Source organism: Manis javanica, chromosome 11, assembly GCF_040802235.1.
Source record: "Manis javanica isolate MJ-LG chromosome 11, MJ_LKY, whole genome shotgun sequence".
NCBI classification, from domain to species: domain Eukaryota; kingdom Metazoa; phylum Chordata; class Mammalia; order Pholidota; family Manidae; genus Manis; species Manis javanica.
The window spans coordinates 12,413,491-12,435,668 of NC_133166.1; the positions used below are offsets into that span (position 1 = coordinate 12,413,491).

Here is a 22,178-nt window from a genome sequence, read left to right on the forward strand (position 1 = left end):
AGGCTCAGCAAATATGTTAACTGTCCAAACTTCATGCAACTTGGAATTGAAACGAGATTTTATTCTACATTCAAAATTACTCTCATTATACCAAGTTGCCTTCATTTCTAGAAACAGCCATGTTTTAAAATATGACTACTATTTCTAATGCATTTAAGTCAATTCACTGAGCATGAGAAATTAACTTCCTTCCCATTCCAATTTCCCATCACCCAGGAGATCTTGCTGTGGGCCCCATAATGAGGCCATTGCACTTGGTTTCTGTTCTTCCTTACGTAAGGTTTTTGTTCTTGTTCATCTAAACAGCAGCACTAACTTGGTTCTAATCATAATTCATGCTGGCTTATTGCTGATAAGATGAAAAATAAAATATTTATTATCAGGAGATAACCATCATTAACATTTCCTACATATTCATAGTATTTTAAAAAACACATTTATCATAACCATTCATTTCAATGTCCTGCAGTGATTTTAGTCTTTGGTTAATGCATGTTTATTTTTGTATCCTTGGCATGACTATGTCAGATTTGTCCCCTTTATAATCTGTTACAATCAAGTGATCAATGACTTCATCTTCTTTTTAAAATGTTAACTTGGAGTTTGTGATGTTTTACAAGTTTCTAGAATCTCACATCTCTTTGCACTGTCTTAGGTAACAATTTCTGCCCCTAAACACCTCCTAGTTTGCCCCACTGCATTGGTATCCTTAAATGCATGTGGAAAGGTCACTATCTCACCATCCGTCCATTGCCCATTCCTCCTTATTACCACCCTCTCGTGCCCCCACACCTCCCACATTTATACCATCACGTATACACTTGCTTACACTCATCTGAGTTTCCATAACACTTGCCATCTTCCTTTCTTGTAAGTCTCTTAGCACCTCTTTCTCTGGCTGGTTTGCCCTCCTTTGTTTGCATCGTCCTCCAGTTCAATGCCCCTCTTCTATCGGAGAGAATGAGTCGTCTCACCTCCAACCTCTCTCGCTTGCCCTTCGTCCTCTGTCCTATTGCAAACACATGGCTGCACATATGCCCCCCTCTGTGTAGCGCACCCCACAGAAACACTTCATTCAAATGCACATTTTTTTTTTTCCTGAAACCAGGCCAGTTGCTCAGTGCTCACCATTATAGGCAGATACTTGATGAAAAAAAAAAGAAAAAAGACAATGAGAAACAATGACAAGAGCAACTAGCCAATCAGTATAATGTCCCTTTTCTCTGTGTACAATCGGCTCCAGCTGTAGGCCCTTTATCTTGAGAGTTCATAGGATGATGCACACACATAATTAACCCAAATAAACCCACTTTCGTGAAAAACATTTTGAAGACTTCAGCACAAAAGAACACTTTTTGGTCCAGATCCTGTACTATTCTGAATTTTGAAAAAGACCACACAGAAGCCTCATCAACAGTACCCTAATTAAACTCATCAGTTCACAGATGTTGACAGGAAAATGCTCAGCGAAAATTTTCACCAAGAATCCCTGTTTCCTGGGAAAAGCAAAGGATGCTAACAATAGTAATAGTAAGAACTAATATTAATAAGTATTTTAATGTACCTGTCACCTTCCATGGGTCAACGCATTTAATTCAGGAATCTTTGAGGCAGTGGTAGTTAATCATCCCTGTTTCACAGATGTCAAAGGTGAGGCTGAGACAATTAAGTTTCCCAAGGTCACACGGCCTGGAAAGGCCAGCACGGAGACTGAAAGCTTGGTCTGCATGACCCAAAACCATGTGCTCTTCGTCACTGCCTTCTGTGGCCCGTATCGGGCCACCTGTTCCATGACTAAAATCTGTGTAAATCGTCCAACACTTTGTAGTCATCAAATAAATACCAGCTGAACCACTACTATTTTAAACTACCATCTCCTCTTTCCCCAGCCCTTCCCTCCTTCTTTTCCTCAGCTTCTGTTCTCTGGGCTAACGATTTTCCCGGAGGTCTGAGAGTCAGTTAACAAAGTCATTCTCAGAAAATGCACTTAAAGGTGACATTTTCTAGTTTGTTCCATTGCCCACCTTAAAAATGGCAAAAACACAATATAATAAGCACTGACCACATCTCTCGTTGTTCACTGGTAATTGAATGAGCTGTGCTTCCTGTGCCCTGGGGAGAAAGACAAGGAGCCTTGTCAGAAACAGAGCGTTTGTGCCACTGAGAATCTGATCCAGTTTGTTTCTAGCCTCGAGGGTCTTTATCCAATGTCTTGTTGTCCCCTCTGTGTTATACCTACAAATTCCTTTTCTGTTTTTTCACTATGGGTGTTTCTGGGGTCACAGTGTTCTGAGTCACCTTAGACCATCATTTTTTGAGAGAACGCCCACTTCCATATGCACCTTAAATCATTATATATGTGCATTATTGGTGAATATGCATTATTTACATGCAAGTGGAACTGCCCTAAAACAAGTGATTCATCAATGTGTAAGAATGTTTTGGAGAGACAGATCTATCAAGCCACTTTCTATTTTCCTTTTTTTATTTTCTGACCACATCACTGTATGAGGATGACACTGTCATGTGTATATCGCCACTAGATTAAGCAAGAAGTGTAATGATTACTCCGGGTTTCACAACATTTTTGAACTTACGTTACTTCTATATGTAAATTCGAAATGAGACTCTGTCCTCATAAAGGGAGAAACAAATAGATAATGTGAGTCCTAGGTTTCAGTGAAGCGACACTCAAGGGCAGTCCCATTTCCATCTTCTCCCACGGGCTGTGATCTAGCTGATGACTCTGCCACTTGGAGGTTGTGGGGTCTCTTTGTTGCAAACTAACCTCTTTAAATGTTTTACTCATCTGTGAAATAGGCCTCATGATTAATGTCTACCTCATAGAGCTATACCCAGGACCAGTTACGACAAAGTATGCACATAGTACTCCCCAAGTATATGGCATGTAGCTGTTAAATAAATGTTAACTGATTGATATTGCTATTGTTATTCTTACATCAGTGTTTACTACTAAGGGCTGCCATCAACAACTGCTTACCATACCTGCAGCCCCTCTTCATTCTCACTGTCCCCCACTTCTAACCATTTAGTTCAAAAACAACTAGATCCTATTAGAATGTGAGTCTCAGTGAAGCCAGGACCTTGTCTGTCTGGAAGAAGAAATGTAGATGTGTGGTTCAGAGCCTGGCCTCTGGAGCCAAACTGTCGGGCTCTTAGTTCTGCTTCTATTACTGTTAGATCAATGACTCTGGGGCAAGTTTCTTAATCTCTTGTAGACATTCTTTCCTTCTCTGTAAAATAAAGGTAATTAGCTACCTTATAGGTTGTTGTGAGATTTGTTTGTGTTAATATATGTAAAATCATTTTGAACAGTGCCCTATGTGAAATACAGGTTATAAGGAGTCAGCTATGATTATGATTATAATTCTTATTTATCCCTGTAGCTCTAATACATAGAATGGTAACTTAAACATAATAGGTATGCAGTAAACATTTGCTCATTTAATGAACATAGTGCTGGACACTGGAAATACAAAAGAATTTAAAAGACTGGCACATGTCTAGAAGAGAGGCTGAAAGCTTAGTAGGGGGTCTCGGTCAGCATTCACACATATCAGACAGGTTCAACTCCCTCCAATCCCAGGGTCCCTAACGTGGGTTACACTACTAAGTATCAACTGGCATGTGAAACCTATACAACAGCATAAAGGAAAAAAAGTAATGCTGCAAAGTTTTGTATGACTTAATTGCTAATTAGATAACACAGAGAATATGTAAGGCATCTAAGCTAATGCTCTTGGCACATTTATTTTAATTCTACATCACTTAAGCAGAAACTAAAGAATCACTCCATTAAAAAAAAAAACCCCAAACAAAAATAACTTGGGTGTTAAGACAGGTACAGTCACAGGGGGGCCATTAGGTGAGAAATTGGGGATCAACAGAGGTGAGGCTTAGAACCTCACCCCCTCTGTTTTGAGAGAAATCTTCTGCATCCGTGGATGCTTTGTTGCCCTTGTCTAGCTTGGATTAATACTTCGTCTATAGGCACACACCTGATCATCTACATTTGCCCTCTTACAGCACTAAATTACGTTTTCTACCTTTATCTTGCATCTACCTACCACTTCAGCATTTTATTTAAAAATAATAATAATAATAAGGGAGAAATGTGGGATTCACATATAAATCAAGTATAAAAATCAAACAAATAATCATATCTGACCTGATTGTTTATAGTTCATGATGTGTGATCAAAACTGAAAGTTTCTGTGATGAATGCCCTGGTACTGGTCACCATGTCAGAACTTACTCACTATGTAAGAACTTGTTCACCATGTAAGAACGTGTTCGTTATGCTTCAGAAGATTGGAGACTGTTGAGAATTAGGCTTGGGGTTGATTAATGATTGTGCATTGAGTCCCCTATACAGAATTTTATTGTTGTTAACAACCACTTGATCAATAAATACCAATAAATATGAGAGATGCCCTCTCAAAAAAAATAAAAATAAAAAAAATAACTTGAGTATTTAAAATGCCTCCTGAATATTCTGTAACCATTTAAGAGAAGTGTTGCAGACACCCCCCTGTCATGCCGCCGTCATGCCAGGTAGTAGGAATCGTAAATAGAGCACAGGCTTTTCTGTCTGGTAAGGAAGAGGACTTGCAGTTAAAGCCAATGGCAACAGGGTACCCTTGAACTTGCTCACCTGCAAAGTCCTGTTTTGGGCTTTGCTAACTGCTAACTGACATTAACACTATTTCCTTAGAAAAGGTACATGTTTAAATGACATTGCTATGGGAACAATTTTTAAAGTAAGAAAAGCCAAGTTTGATGAAGATGTAGGAAAATGGGGGCCCTTGTGTGGCTGTAGTATAAGAGTAAACTGGTCCATGTGTCCAGAGGACACTTTGGGAGTCGGTATCAGAAGCCTTATAATATTCATACAGATGGTCTAACAGTTCCACTTGTATAATTTATCCTGAAGAAATCATCAAAGTTGTGCACAAATATAGACAAAGGTTTTCTGCAACATTATTTATAGTAGAAAACCATTGGAAGCAAACTAAACAAACTTCAGTAAGAGATTACATTGTTGTTATAGCCGTGCAACACAGCGCTCTGTATGTTGAAGCCATGTTGTTGAAGTACATGCGTGACATGTGCAAATGGCAACTCTAGATTTAAAAATCACGTTACACAAAATAGCAGCAGTGAACTCAAAGACGCTGAGAAGTGACTAGTGGTTACCAAGAGGGAGGGGTTGGGGCAGCTGGGGGTCAGGGTGAAGGGGATAAAGGGGCACAATAATTCACAATCACAATATAAGTGGCTCACAGGGACAGTAGTACAACATGGGGAATTGAGCCAATCATTCTGTAACAGCTTTCTAGATTAAAAGATAGTAACTGCACTAGAGGGGGTGAGGATTTAATAATATGGGAACTGTTCAACCACTGCGTTGTATATTTGAAACCAATATAAGATGGTATATCAATGATATTTCAATTAAAAAAAGGCAAATTAGCAATATGATACAAAAACCTGAAAAAAAATCAGTTTCCAAAACAATTTATATACTATGGTCACAATTGTTTAAAGAAATAGATCCAAATAGGGAGATTATAGATGATTTTTATTTTCTTCTGTTGTTTTTAAATATTTTTCAATGAATGTATATTACTTTTGTAATCACAGAAACTATAGTAATAACAAAAACATTTGACCCCTCCTTTTCTTTTTCCATAAATAGTATTCTGATTTTCATTATAATGTACTGCTTCCTCATAAAAGAAGGCAGACACAACTTTGTTTTTTATCATTGACGACTATGCCTTATCTGCTTTGGGTATTATCATAATGTACCTGTCTATCAAAGTATGATACAGACACTGGACCATAAGTATTGCAATTTGATCTTTAAATGGGGTCATAATTCTCTATTTCTACTTGCCTGAATATTTCTCTTCACCTGCATAGATTTGCCTCTGATATTGATTTTTTTCCTCCTTTCAGGTAAACAACTACAGTTTAGAAGAAGTAACACATGAAGAGGCAGTAGCAATACTGAAGAACACATCAGATGTAGTTTATCTAAAAGTTGGCAAACCCACCACCATTTATATGACTGACCCTTATGGGCCTCCTGACATTACTCACTGTAAGTACCATGCTCAGCGTCACCTCTCACAGCGTGCCAGGTTTGCAAAGCGGGAATTCTGAGAAACTTGGCAAAGTCCTCAGCTTGCACTTTCCATCTTGTTTAGCCCGCGGGAAAACTGCAGAGGAATGCTGTGCTTCAAGTCCTCATTGCCTTACAAAGCCTTACCCTTACCGAGTGTTTTGAAGGTGGAACACCCTGCTGAGCTGGCACACCCACCATATGGAAAGGCTTACTGATGTATGTTGGGAGCCACGATTATAATAAAATAGGAATACCATGTTTTTAAAGGCTGTTTTTCAAGCTTCTATAGCCTGAAAACTCTTTATGATGATGACACCATGATATTCGGTATTCCTAGTTCAAACCTCTGCGATAGCAGAGTAGGAAAGAGAGAATGGCAAAATAGAATAGAGATAGCACCATTCTTGCTCGGGAAGAGGATCTTGGATGTGAATAGTGAAATTATGATCCTCAGTCACCATCATCATAGACCTTACCTTTACCTGAATTTGTTATATTGGGGACAGAAGTCAGAGAAAAATCACCATCACTATGGCCATTGAGGTGGCTTGGGGTTTGGGGGCTTCTAGGGCGGCAACTAATTATGAGGCACCGTGTTGGGTCCTTTACAAAGTCCACTGCCAAATAAACCCCGTGTTTTCTCCTCTTCGGATTACGTCAGCCAAGAACCTTATCGAAGGTTCTGTTTTTGGGGTCTAGATTTAGTAGCCATTCATTTTTTTGATGTGAGTTTAAAGGACAGCTTTATTGACAACAGTAAGCTTGCTCATTCTGAAATTTTGAGAAACCGGTTGTGAGATTAGGGACTAAGAATGTCTTCAGGACCTGCCATTAATTAGTACTGTGGTCTTCAGCAAGTTGTTTAACCTCTCTTAGGTTTTAAATGTTTCTCTTGAGGGAAATTTAAAGGTTGAATAATTTTGTTACCTGCCCATTACATTACCTCTGGCTTTCCTTAATGATGAGTCTAAAATAACTTGCCCCCAAAAGATTTTTTTTTTAAAGCATGCAGTAAGCTGAGATCAGTCTTATCTTAGGATATGAAATAGTTTTAAGTTTCAAAGTGTTTCAAACTGGGTGAATTTAGAAAAATCAGCCTTGAGACTTTGTGAGCTACTTCTGGAAGGGCATATAAGGTCAATATCAAAGAGAGGAAAGAGAGGAAACAAAACATGCTATTCAATTCAAGAAACATGCATTGACTAACTTCAGTATGTGCGAGACATCATGTAAGGTAATTAGTGGGATGCAAAGGAGATACGATCATGGCCTTCACTGGAAGGCAGGCTAATACAGATATGTAAATAGCAGCAATATTTGGCAAAAAAAAAAAAAAGAGGGATGTGTATGCCTGGGGGAGGTAAAAACAAATGTTCTCTGGGCACTAAAAAGAAAGGAATAACACCAGTCATTGGAAGATCAGAAACATCTTTGTATAAAGGTGGGCATTTGAATTATAACTTAAAGAATGGGTGAGTTTTCAATATCAGGGGTGTGATAGGAGACAGAAATTGTAGGTAGTTGACAGTGGCACAAAAGTACAGATATGGGGAAAAACAGGCTTTGTTTGAAGAACAGGATATGTGTAAGGCAGATACTGAAATGGATCATCTTGTAATAATGAAAAAAAGGGTTTTTATATTCAACACAGTAGCAAAAACAGAACATTTAATCAAGGGAACAGCATGTTCAGAACTGGATTTCTCAATGTATAAAACTGATTTCAGGAAAGAGAGGAGGAAAGAAGACCCAGTCCAGGGGGTGGGGGGTTAGTCACCCAAAAGAGAAATGAATTAGTGTGGAGGAATAGAAAAGAAAGGCCAGAGTTCTTGGTCTTTCTGGAATGGGAATACAGCTTATTTGGCGATTAAAATCTTATACAAGAACTTGATCTTAGGAGCCTTCTGCTTTGATAATTGGGTACTAATTATGTGAAAGGAATGTGAGCTCTGCAATTAGAAAGCTAACATTTTTTTCAATAGAAAATTAATCATTGTTCTGAAAATGTATGTCCTAGGTCTCTCCTCCAGTTCTTCTCTTCACCCAATTATGCTAACTGGGGGTACAGATATAAATGTTGTTACATCTTTCCAATTCTAAAGGTCACCGTGTGCTTGTGCATATTAAATACAAACAAACAGCAACGCCCCGCTCTTGGAGGACAAGAGAATCCTTGGTGTATAGCAAAGCCTCTCTCTTTTTAACAGAACTATAGTGTAGCACGTGGAATCACCCACGTAACAGGTTTCTCTTCTCTTTGGTTCACCCCTTAGCTTATTCTCCACCGATGGAAAACCATCTACTCTCTGGCACGAGTGGCACTTTAGAATACAAAACCTCCCTGCCGCCCATCTCTCCAGGACGGTACTCACCAGTTCCCAAGCACATGCTTGTTGAAGACGATTACACCAGGTCAGATGTTCTGGGCGGGTAACGGGGTTTGCACGCTCCTCACCAGGAAGACATTGCATCTGTCTCAAATGTCAGCCGTTGCTTTTGAGGCCATTGAAAGCTTCTGAGTACCGTTCAGATTTACTGTTTTTTAGCCATAGTAGAAAATCACCCATAAATACTTGTGAACATGTGTCATTGCCCTCTTTTTGGAAAGCAAAATCACAGATTCTCTGTGGAGAAAGAGTCATATACACTTATCTATCACTTTGCCGTGTGTTAAGACTTTTGATATGTTATCCCATCTGAGCTTTAGCCATACATAAGATAGGTATTATTATTTGAAGAGAAAAGATGGTGCTGAGGTTCAAAAAGAAGGTAGTGGCATATCAATATTACATGTCTGGTTAATGGAAGAGTCAGGACTGAAACGTTTGTCTTTAGACTCTAAATTCCATGTTCTTGCCACCAAAGGCCACCCACGAGCTGATGGAGTTGGCCAGTCAATCAACCTTCCCGCTAGTGCAATAACAACAGGTAGAAGGAAAAGGAGTAAAATTAGCTGCAAATGGTTTGTATTTAATATATCCAAAGGGAAACAGGACAGGATGTAGGACAGAGCACAGAAACACATTGCTAATCCCACGACGTAAAACCACATTTAGCCAGCACGCCTCTGAAAATCAGGTCTGGTAGCTCACAGAGAAGACCAACTTAGTCCACTTAACCATCACTGTTAAGGATGCCGTAAATATTGGATAATGAATTAATTAATTAATTAATGGAATATTGAATGAATACGAAATTGTACAATTTTTTCTTTTTTATCTTTATTTTCCTTTTGCTCTGAAGTAATATGTGCTTATAGATGAAGTAATGCAAAGATAGTCATGAAACAAAACTCTCCCCTAAACTCCCTCCAGAGCAACACATCTTGAGGTTCCCACCATGATATCCTGGCATGAACCTTTCATACCATTTCCATGTTCATGGAAGTTCCAGATGTAAGTGAGGCCTGACATTGTTTTTAACAATAAGTTTATATTTTATATGTTTCTCTGCAACTTGTTTTTCTCAGTGAGCAATGCCTTTTACCCAAAATGAGATTACATATCGATATGTACAGTTTTTTTCTGGAAGCGTTCGTGTGTGAAAAATGATAGAGATAGACCCTTTGGGTTTTATATCCTGCCTGTTTAATGAAGCCATTTGTCAGCCTTTAAAAAAAATAGAGGAGACTTCCTGCAGCTTAATTTTCCTCACTAGTGCCCATGCATGCTTTGGTCTTTCTTTCTTTTGCTATTTCTTTTTAAATGATTAAGCATTTTCCATTTATTTTGCAATTTCAGGTTTGCTGAAGTAGCTTGTTACATCTTTAGACAAGGAATGGAATGTTTAGATGCTGCAAATGTGCATCTGTGTTGTAAATCAAATATAAACTTCTTCCTATGCTGAAACATCTAATCTCTATGCTCTTAATTAAAATGAGGGCTGGAGCAAAGATAATCCTCATGGCTCTCTAAAGAATTGTGTAAATATAGGCACCTTTATTCACCAGGGTGATGATCTATTCGCTCTCATCCGGTTGCTAATATTTGATGTGATTTCAATTTGAAAATGTCATTTTATCTTACTAGGCCCCATAGTGAATTAAAATTTATTAAACCCTCTTCATAATCCAAGTCCTTTGCTAGCTATTTTACATACACAATTCATTTAACTCTACCTTCAACACAGAAAGAAGAGCTTTCATCACATTTTATAGGTGTAGAAATTGAAGTTCAAAGGTGCTAAGGAACTTGCTTATAAATAGAAAAATGGTGCCCCTCCAACTTTAAAAATCCTGGCTAGGGAGAAATATTTTAATTTTCTTCTTATCTTTAAAATGAAAACTAAGTCATATAAAACTGTGCTCATCATAGAAATGCTGTGTGACTATAAAGATACCCAAGAATTGTTATAAGCTCTAAAGACAACTAGATCAGAGTTGAAACCTATTTCTATCACTGGCTGTGTGACCCTGAGGAAAAATTATTTAATCACTGCAAGCCTCAGCTTCTTCATCTGTGCAATGGGAATAGTAATCAAATTTTTCTCAACAGGTTGTTATAATGATTAAACAAAATGTTGCATGCAAAGAACGTATAACAGTACCTGATGCATAATGAATAGTAGATGGATATTATCTGTTAGCAGTAGTTGTACTTACCATAATTCTTAATCCACTTAAGATGTCCTATAGAATATTTTTAATAGATTGTATCCTGGGAAGAGAGTCCACTTCTTCCTACAGCATTATGCCTCAGCATGGGCTTCTTGACCCACCTCCTCCCTTATTCTCAGGCAAGACAAGCTCACTAATAATTCTGCATAGAATCTTCTGAATGGCTATAGCCTGGCAAACTTGTGAAGTAAATTATGTCGTGTTACGCACACATTCATACACACACGTGCACCTGTCCTGCACCCTCTGATCATTGCTGTGTCCTCTTGTAGGTGCTTTGTGCTGTAGGAATTACCATGGGTCTCAGAGGTATTAGTTCAAAAGCAAATATGTTGCTTAATTCATATATATTTATTGAATATGTCCTACTAGACAGTGGGCACTGCATTAGGAGTGTAAAATTGAATATGAAACAACATCCTTAAGAACTATGAAATTGACACAGAAATATAGGTAAACCAGTGGATCTCCCAATGCCTTCTCCCTAACTATGCACACCCCATGTATTAAATTTTCCATGAAGCATAATGTATTATTTTTTTAATCCTGAGGTTATATGCATTGACATCAAGATGTCATTTCTTTTGTGGTATTAAGTGACAGTTATTTATTTTACTAGATCCTTACTTAGAAAATGAAAAATTGACAACTTTATATCAATTCTCATTTTTTAAATGCAGAAGGTCTGAAGATCCCAAAGTGTGAGAACTAGTAACAGCAACAAATCAAATTAGTTCAATTCTGTGAAGTGCTGTCATACCACCATCACAGAGTCCCCTAACCCCACAGGAGGTGCTTCATAAATATTTATAAATGAATTCAAGTTTTACAGGAATGCTGCAGGAAAAGCCTATGGCCTCAAAGAAAGTTTTAAAGAGGAGACATTTCTAGAGTTTGAGCTTGAAAAAAGTTGTAGGCATTGGTCAGAGGGTCAAGAGATCAGTAAGGGCATTCGTGGTAAGGGAGAGCATATGCAGCTTCATGGAAAAATGTGGAATTGAATAAAATGAAAGCAACTATTACAGTTTGAAATATACCACTCATAAAGGAAAATGGAACCTACCTTTAAATTACCTTTATATTCCTTGCTTTCATCTGTAGCTGTAAGATTAAAAATATATATAGTGGTAAAAATGAAAAGATCACTACTATGTACCATTATGCCAAGTCTTTTAATATGTATAACATTGCCCTTATGCTAATTATATGATATTCTTGATTTTTATAAATCATAAAAATGTTCAGAGTTTAAGTAACTGTGTCATATACAGCAAGTGAGTAGCAGAAGCAAATTTTGAATTCAGATCTGTCTGTCCCCCAAAGCCACATCCCCACCCCCCCACCCCCCATGTCATGCAGTCTCTTTCCATGGGGAAGTGTTGGATAAAGGCTTGTATCAGGAGACTGATTTTTAGTCCTGGCCCCTACCACTTACTACCTAGATGACCCTGAACAAGCCATTTAGTCTCTGTGAGTCTTGAATTTCCCATCTAGGCATTTTGGGTGAAGGGTCTTCTAATTCCCTTATGGAATTGTGAAATTTAATGTGACAGTATGTATAAAAGTTGTCATCTTTATAGGGTGGTAGAAATTTACTATTATCCTAAGGTGTTATAATAGCTTATATTTGAGGCCCACTTTGTATATTCCTAATACAGTAAATCAGGGTAATGAATCTCCAATGATGAGACTTGAGCTGATGGGCAAGCAAATATTTCTGTGAAATAGAAACTTGCAACAACTTATAAAATCATATCAAATTGGAAGCCTTTATTCCATATGCTCATAGTATCTTATTCTATCTGTTGCAAGAAATATTTTTCTATTTTCCTGAATCATATTAACTTCTCTTGGGAAGATATAGAATGAATTTTTTAAGGAATTTTGATTTCATAAATGCTACAGTGACTTAGCTGGAATTTTTTTAAAAATCTTTCTTACTATTAAGGAAATGTATACCTGAGTAAACTGGGAAATTTTGTTCTCCCATTGAATTAGAGAAAGCACAATCCAAGACCTTGGATAAAATTCTCTTGGTAGAAAGCCCAATTGAGTCCCCTAGAAATCAGTATTCATTGTAATGTAGATGTGTGGTTTCAGATTTTTTTGGAAAACAAAGCTATTACAATGAGGCTGAGATGGTTTTTTGGCTAAAGGAATTACAGACTCTCAGAATTAGAAGGGCCGTAAATGAAGGCAGGGTCTACTCTTCCTCTATCTGGTGGGTAAAAGGAACACAAAGCCAGGAATCACTTGTCTTTCCCTAAGTCCTGCAACTTACAAGTAGTAAAATCAGATGTAGAATCTATGTCTTCAAACACCATTGCTTTTGCTGTTTCTCTAAGCTGGTGGTCACTTTTTTCTTTTGGTGGAGTAAGAGGATGATAATTAGGAAAAGTTAATCGTCAACCAAAACCACCTGGGAGCAGTGCCTACTTTATATGTGACCTACAACCTGGATTGTGCCTCTACTGGGCCAAATTTTCCTGGTCACCCAGAACAGGTGCAACCCACATACCCTCACCGTCCAGCCAAATATTCTCAGTATATAAACAAATCATCAGTACTAAAATGAAACCCAAAAACTTGGGAATGCAAAGTAAAACTGCTTGTTCAAGATGAGGGGACTTCATTTCCCAAGTTACAAATGTGATAAATGACATAGAAGCCAGAGACCTAAGGTATAGCTGTGTGATAGAACCAAGTCCACCTGGCCCTGATATTAGTATACCCAGGGGTCTTTCTGACTGGCTCTGCATAATGTTCCCTCACATAGTTTGGTTGCTCAAAAAGCATACTCTAAAGTCTCAAGAAAGATTTCTTATCTCAAGAATCTTTCAAGGTTGACTTCAAATTGTGACTCTGATATTCCCTTATTTACTAAGAAGGTGTGAGTCCATCAGATTACAGACTGCCTCCATTCTCTTCTCCCCAAATTATAGAACACTCATTTACTGGATATAATACCTAAAATGTATTCCAGTCCTCTTTTTTCTTTCTTCCATTTGTTTACTCATTCAATGAATATTGTTTCTACCATGTGTCAAGCAAAGTTTTAGCAACAAAGTTATAATTGTGAACAAACCAGACAAGGTTCCTGTCCTCGTGGAGTTTACCTTCTAGTGTATTGGTTAAGAGATAAAGGAGTTAGGTTCAGGTAGTGATAGGCACTATAAAGAAAAAAATAGAAAAATGAAGACAGTAATTGGGGAAGAGAACAATATTAAATAAGATGATCAGGGAACACCTCTCTGAAGAGCTAATGTATGAGCTGAGACCTGAATAGAAAGAAAACATGGTGATATAAGGATCAGAGAAAGAACATTCCAGGACAAGGGAACAGCAAAGCCAAAGTCCCTGAGGCAGCAATGAGTTTAGTGTGTTCCAGAAACATGAGGAAGTCCAGCCTGGCCTGAAAGAGATGACCTACTGGGAACATGGCAAAAAATCAAATTGGAGCAGGAGTCAGGGGCCAGGTGACATAGGACTTTGTGAGTAATGATGAGTAAGTATAGGTTTAATTTTGACTGCATTGAGAATCTGTTCAAGAGTAGACTAACAAGGAAAATGAAATTATATGAGTTACATTTTTTTAAAAAGCTCTCTGACTGCTGCATGAAGGTGTAGAGGGACTTTTGAAGAGATGAGGGGAGAGCTGATGGTGGCTGGAGGAGAAGATGGAGGAAACTGAGCTGTATTTTAGGGCTAGATTCAATGCTCAATGTTCAACAGGAGGAGCGGCCTGCTTTTGTACGGCTAACTTACTACTGATCATTTCTACGCTGTAGTCTCCTCTGTAGTTATCTTTCAGGAAAGCAAAAGTGTTTGCCACTGTTCTTTCTTTTTTTTCCATTGGTCTTTAACTTTGTAGATCAAACTGGGTAGAGACTAAACCAATGATTCTCAAATGTTTCTACCACCTGGTCTTGAAGTCTATACCTTTTCTCCTCGGGATCCAGTGTAGAAAATGAAGCTTTCTGTCCAAGCATAAAACATAGAAAATCTTGTATTTTCTTGTAAAAGCTTGAGTAAATATCCTTGTTTGCTTTAATGAAAAAACATTTTTATTACAAATGAAATTATTTTCATCTAAAATCTTAGGGTAACGCTGATACACCAAAAAGGTTTTTTTCTGTGACTACTCAGTCCCTGCAAATTCCATGAACCGAGATGCCTGTGCGTACCCAAGTTTGAGAAGCGCTGAGCCAAACTACACAAACTTGCCAGTTATTAATGCTGTGTTATGGTAACAGCCCTTTAATAATGACTTAAGGTTTCCAGTCTCCATTACAGACAGGCTATCAAAGGCAGAGACTGCCTGGCCTCAGAGTAAAGTCTGGACATGTTCTAGCCTCTCCTCTTTTTAACTTATGTTTAATGACCTAAACCCGTTTGTGGGTGAGCTGGGAGTTTATTCTTCTAAGACATGAAAGAAATCTTTTTACATGCCTTTGCCCAAGTATAGTAGAAAAGAACTTGTTATATTTTACGCAGACACCTGACCCTCCTTTAGAATCAAGATCTGTGTCCCAGAGCGATTAGTCCATGGGCCCTGGGGCCACCCTGCTCACCTTTAGTCTCTGTCCTCATGGAGTAGGATAGAACCACTTCCTGGCTGTTTGACCTGGAGTAGGTTATGTAACCATCCTTTGCCTCAGTTTTCTCATTATAAAATTTGCAGAATAATACTTTCCACTTGATAGGCTTACTGTGACTAGAAACTGAGTCAGTACAAAGAAAGTGCTTGGAAAACAGCCCTCAGAAATTGTTAGATATTATTAGTACTACTTAAAGCAAGGATTTAAGATAAACTACTCCACAAAGAAAGTCATTTTTTTATTTTGGTACACATCCTCTAAGGAATGAAAATGTAGCCAACAGTATTACACAGCTGCTCCCACATAGTCCACATACATGTTTTCAACTTCTCTTGCAGAGCACATGCAAACACTTTATTGCAGAAAATCATATAGTCTGACTGCTTTATTAAGCATCTTTATTTTTACGAGTACAATGAATGTCTAGTACCACCTGCATTGCAAATCTAATAGAGGACTCAGCAGAACCAAATATGATAAAAACCAGTCTGTCAATCTGTCCTCTGTGGCTAAATACAATTATCCTCTGGATGATTTCTTGACTTTGCCCTTTTTTATTCACAGTAGTTCTCAACAACAAATACCATGAAGCTTTTCCCTTAAACATGTATAAAACATGGCATCAGACTCTTCACAGCCTTGATAAAGTTCATTATAGAACTTAACCAAATCAAAGACTCATCAGCAATGTCTCTGCATTATCTGTTTTCTGTGCTGCAGTCCTGATTTCTCCAATGTGGAGCTTGGTACTATAATGTGTTTTGAAGCAAAGCGGAATAACAGCAAGGAGCGAATGGCACAAAACTCATCAGACAGGTGGAGGATAGACCATAAGTAAAGCCTCAGGGAAGTTTTCTCTTTATTGATGGTGGTGCCACATAACCCTTTAGGTTTACTTACATAAACCGTGAGGCATGATTGGTGGAGCTATCCTATTAGAAACAGAGTGGCTATGCTAATGGGGGGAGGTAATGAATCTTAATTAAAGGAAGATATCCAAATATGTATTGGAAAACATGTTAAGCTTCTGTTTGCTGTCAGGGAAATGAATATAATATTAGAAAAAAATGAAACAGTCATGAGAATTTTAAGACTATGGTTTATAGATATTTATCATTTCCTATGTACCTAGTACATTAGTCAGGCATAAACACACAATGCTAGGCCTTATAATTTTATGGAAGATGGTTGCTGCACATCTATACTATTGTTGTTATAGATGTAAAAGTTATTTAGTGAATGCTGCCTGGCAGTTTGATAAAATGAGTTCATCCTTGGCCTTCAGGGCTGGTTGACGCACAAAAGGATAAGTGATGGGCAATGGGGAATTTTGGAGGGACCACTATAGAAGCAATCAACTTATAGGGCCCTTCTAAGTTAATTGGCCCCATCCCTTGCATTGCAAGTTAACTACTCTAACCAGCACAGTGTGCAGCTTATTTCTGGCCCTTATCTGTATGATATTTCTGGCCCTTATCTGATAGCAGGGTGTATATTATGACTCAAGGCCAATAGACATTGCCTCTTCCTCTAGAAGTTTATTTTCACATCGATAGGTCATTCAAGTAATGCAAGACAGAAGACAACTAATTGTCCATATGTGGGTATAAACTTAGAAAATTACCCATGACAGCATTGTGATCCCTGAGTGACTTCCTGTCATCTCTATCATTAGCTGCTGTCAGTGAGGTTACCATATTAATATTAATGATTGCCTTCACAAAATCAAAGAAAACTGTGGGATCCAATTACTGCATTCCACAGACTTATGTGTTATACATTATAGACTTACAAATTTCATAAATTTTGGGTTGCATCATTCACTTTTTCTTCAAGTAATTTAATTACTCTAGATAATAAAGCAAGCTATATCTGAGTAAAAAACATTTATAAAATATTGCCTTCATATTTTCCCCAGACATCCTTTTCAGTCTCCATATCTATTTCTTGCTCCTTTTACTATCTTATACCCCTTTTTAATTGTTTCCAGTAAGTTCTGTCTTATTTTAATATTTTCCCTAATTTAAGAGTAGTATATATTTGTGGAAAAGTTGTAAAAGCTCAAAATATAATAATAAATTTTTTTAAAATCCCACTGTACATAGCATGGTCAAAAATAGAAAGAAAAACTAATAAAATTACTATCTCACCACAGACAGATAATCATTATTGATGTTTGATGTATTTCCTTTGAGATTTTTTTCTGTTTGTGTATTTGTTTATAAATTTGGACCATGCTATGTACAGTGGGATTTTAAAAAAATTTATTATTATATTTTGAGCTTTTTCCCATCTTTAAGCAGTCTTCAAAAATATATTTTTAGTAACTGTATAATACTGCAGAACCATAATTTACTTAACCACTTTACTACTTCTGGACATTTAGGTTGTTTCTAGGGGGGTGGTCTTATTACAGATAATGTTTATACAAGCTTTCTGATCCTATCTCTTGATTATATATTTAAGATAAATGCCTAGGTCCCACTACCTAGTGCACATCTTACTTGGTTGTCTTCTAGACATTGCATATTTAACATTTCCAAAAACACACTCTTGATGTTGATCCCCATCCTGCCCTTCCATAGGAAAATAGGAGCTATAATCAAGAGAAAACATAATCAATAGAAATACACCCAGACCCAGAGATGATACAACTAGCAGATAAGCAGATTAGAAAGGCTATTATAAATGTGGTCAATCTCTCAAAAAAGTAGGGGAAGAAATGTGAATGAGGACAGAAATGGAAGACATGAAAAATAAACCTGTATTAAACATTGAGTGATGAAAAAGCAGTATCTGAAGTGAAAATTTGTATCACAATACATACTGCAGAAGAAAGAACTTTTAACTTTAAGGCATAGCAATAGAACCTATCCAAATGAAACACAAAAAGTAAATGGAATTTTAAAAAAAACATCCTAGTGACTTGTGGAACCAGAAAGAAAAAAAAAACAGACTGTGGAATACCAAATAGTCAATTTTATTTTTTATCATTTGATGAAAATTATAATTCTATCGGTCTAGAAGTCTCAACCAAGCCTGAAGACATTATGAAGAGCAGAACATAATAAAAATAGATTTTATGTCAGAACTAATGCAAGCCGGAAGACAAATGAGCAATATCTTTAAAGTACAGAGGGCTGACCCCAAGTTTATGGCCTAAGCAGCTACAGAGTGGAAATATTACTAAGAAGGGAAGACTTTAGAAGGGCAAGCTGTGGACAAAAATTAGTTTTTGGAAATGTCAAATGTGCAATGTCTCTAGGCAACAAAGTGAGATGCTGATAGACAGTAGGGATCTAGTAATTTGCAAAGCTGGGATCTAAACACAGTCAGTCTGGTTTGAGAATCCATATCTTTGACTATACTTTTAAAGGTCATGCAGCTGGCATATGACAGTATCAGGATTCAAACTAACTCCAAAGTCTGGCTCTTCCTGCTGAAGCACATGGCTAGCATTATTAGTTTTAAGATTTCTAGAATTTTCTATGTGCTTCAGGTTAGTCTTTGGGGTTATTTTTTGTCCCTTAAAGGTAGAACAAAAGTTTTATATCATTGTCTCCTTCCAGCAACTCTTCCAACCTATTCAAGGGAGGCAATCAGCTTTTCTCAGGGAGAAGTGAGGCTTCCTGGATGGTTCAGCTCCAGGCAGGGGTTCTGTCCTTAATGCCTGTCATTCTAGCTAGAACGGCAGACCACATATGGTTGTCTTAATGAACATTTGAAATCCTCACTGAAAGAACTTAGCAGCCCCTGTGAGTGTATGTGTCTCTCTGTAAACATTTAAGTATCAGCCCTCATCCTAGATATTTTTAAATTAGATGGACCTTGAAGGGAGAATAACATGAGTCCTTTCTCACGTAGATCATTTTCTGATGGAAATGCTGTCAACTGATTCACTGGAGTCCAATGTTTTACTTTATGGGGTATTTTTTTCCTATAATCTTTTTCCAAAGTTTCTTTTATGATCTTGAGACAGGAGATAAAGGTAGAATGAAACAGCTGAAATGTGATCGCCAGCAATTTCAAAGCCAATTACGTGAGGCCTTACACTGAGTTTATAGTAGTATTAGTAAACCCTCATAGCTGTGTAGTACTACACAAATACTTTTCTATTTTTTATTTGGTTCCTAGAACATCATACAAAATGGGCAGAGAAATGTTTTTACACCTATTTAACAGACTGAGAATCTGAGATGTTAAAGATTCCATGATTTCTCCTGCAAGTAGAAAGTAAGTGACTAATCCAGAACCCAGCACCAAGTAGTGGGTAGCATTCTGGTTGGCAGCTCAGATGTGGGAGTCAGAGTAACTCTGGCCTCTCCACTTAACTAAATATTTGACCTTGGATTTGTTATGTAACCTCTCTGCACCTGTTCCCCAGGAATGCCTGTACCATGGAGTATGACCAGGATTAAATGAAGCAGCCTTTATAAAACACTTTGAACAAAGCCTAGCACAAAATAGTCTGTATTCGGGTGAGCTTCTTGTTATTATTATTATTATTATTATCCTTGACATCTAGCCCAGGTCACCATGGTGATAATAGGATTTGCTGCATTTGTGCTGATAGCAGAGCTGTTTGGAAAAGGGGCAATAAGATGAGGGAGAGAATAAGGGGGAGATATGCTTCCAGCCAGCCTAAGAAGATACAGATTTACACTGTGTTTACATTAGCCTTAAAGGGTAGATTTCCAGACTTCATGTTGATTTAGTGATATTTTCTCTATATTTGAATCTCTTTTAAAAATATGTATTAATCCCAATTAAAAAGAATGTATTCAAAATCAAGCCGAACTATCAGTCATATAAAAATAGAAGTCCACATTAAACTGATTTTTTATTTAAAACTCTAAAATTAAAAATTCTAGGATGATAAGTAAACCTAGGTATATACCTCCTATGTATTCAGATTTACTATGAAGGCATCATGAAACTTTCCAAACAAATGCAGTGTTTACTTTGACATACCTTGATGATTTGAGCACAGAAATCAAGCATTTAATACCAACACCTTTAATGATTCTTTCTACTTCCCAGGGGTAGCATTAATTCCATAGTTCCACTGTATAGTATTAGATTGGGCCATGTATGGTTGGATGAAATTCCACATACAGTATTGTCCAAATCTGTACAATGCTGAATGTAAGTCTAACAAGGTTCTGCTGAATTTAAAATCATGAGAACTGAGAGGAGCTCTCTAGGACGGCCACTGGGTGTAGAACTCATCGTGTGGATGTGGCCTCCCTGACCAAAGCAGAGAAGGATCTTGCCCTGAACCACTGTCTTCTAGCTTAGACAGAAATACTTAGTGAAATTCTGCTTACAAAATTTAATGTGATATATTATTGGCAAAATAATAAAGTCACTGGTGAAATCATGAAAAGTAGTGTTTCTTGTCTTCCCCTAAAAAAAGAATTTAATATTTACACTGTACAGATATTCATATTTATCAGCTAATATTATCAAATCAAAAAATTCTAGGGCAATACTTACATTCTATAGAACTGAAAGAGATAATGTAGTTCAAAAAGGTGACTAATTCATCAGACCTTTCTCCAAAAGAGCAAGTATGGAACTCAAAAAGTTCCAAACCCCAACAGCTCATCAATCATCTGTGAAACCTTTATAAACACAGGCCTGAGTCCCATCCCAGATCTGCCAAATATGGGTGTCCAAGAGTAGAGCTCAGACACTAGTACTAAAAACAAAACATAAACCCTTATGGGTGTTTCTGATGTATAGAAAGGTTTGGGCAGCACTGGCTTAAATTCATTTTGTCTTTAACTTCAGAACAATCAATTACCAAAAGAAAATTAAAGCAAAACAGAGCAAATTAGAAGAAAACATGGCCAGGCAATTTTCCCATAGGGTAAATTGTCATAAAAACAATGGCTGACCCTAAATCCCGGACAGTACAGGTGGTAATGTGCAAAGAGCAATGTTCCTTAGCAAGAGTTACCAAACACAGAGTTCATTCAGTGATGTTTTATTCCATAAACATACACATTTTTTAAGTCCCATGTTACTTTATTTACTTTAAATCAAATTTCTTCTGCTAATAGGCCTCTGTCTTGCCTGCCTGTCTTCTAAAAGTCCTCCCTGAACATCAATCCTTTAGGAGTTCAGACTTTTGAAGAACAAAAACCTGGAAGACAGTTACTTTGGAAAAATTCTGCATTCCCTCCTGTATCACAAATCTCCAGGGAGGTGATGGAATAGAAAGGCTTGATTATCTGATTATCTGGGAGGAAATAGTAAGTTCAAAACACAAATTAATATTTCAGTAGTTTAAGCAGAACCTCCCTACACTGTTGGTAGGAATGTAAATTAGTTCAACCATTGTGAAAAACAATATGGAGGTTCCTCAAAAAACTAAAAATAGAAATACCATTTGACCCAGGAATTCCACTACTAGGAATTTACCTTAAGAAAACAAGATCCCTGCTTCAAAAAGACAGATGCACCCCTATGTTTATCGCAGCATTATTTACAATAGCCAAGACATGGAAGCAACCTAAGCTTCCATCAGTAGATAGAGAAGATGTGGTACATATACACAACAGAATATTATTCAGCCACAAGAAGAAAACAAATCCTGCCATTTGCAATGACATGGATGGAGCTAGAGGGTATTATATTCAGGGAAATAAGCCAGGTGGAGAAAGACAAGTACCAGCTGATTTCACTCATTTGTGGAGTATAAAAACAAAGCAAAACTGGAGGAATAAGGTAGCAGACTCACAGATGCCAAAGAGGGACTAGTGGATACTAAAGGGAAGGGATTGCATAGGGTGGTGGAGAGGGAGGGAAA

General features: G+C 37.4%; 1 protein-coding gene across 17 annotated transcripts in view; it reads left to right on the plus strand.

Moving 5' to 3' along the window:
• Positions 1 to 22,178, plus strand: part of DLG2 (discs large MAGUK scaffold protein 2) — a 1,871,010-nt gene that overhangs the window by 1,431,499 nt on the left and 417,333 nt on the right. For all 17 annotated transcript variants that reach the window (XM_073215942.1, XM_037010570.2, XM_037010571.2 and 14 more), the window contains 2 exons: positions 5,983 to 6,127; positions 8,425 to 8,563. In XM_073215942.1, coding sequence (XP_073072043.1) covers positions 5,983 to 6,127; positions 8,425 to 8,563 — 284 coding nt within the window. The remainder of the gene's footprint in view (positions 1 to 5,982; positions 6,128 to 8,424; positions 8,564 to 22,178) is intronic.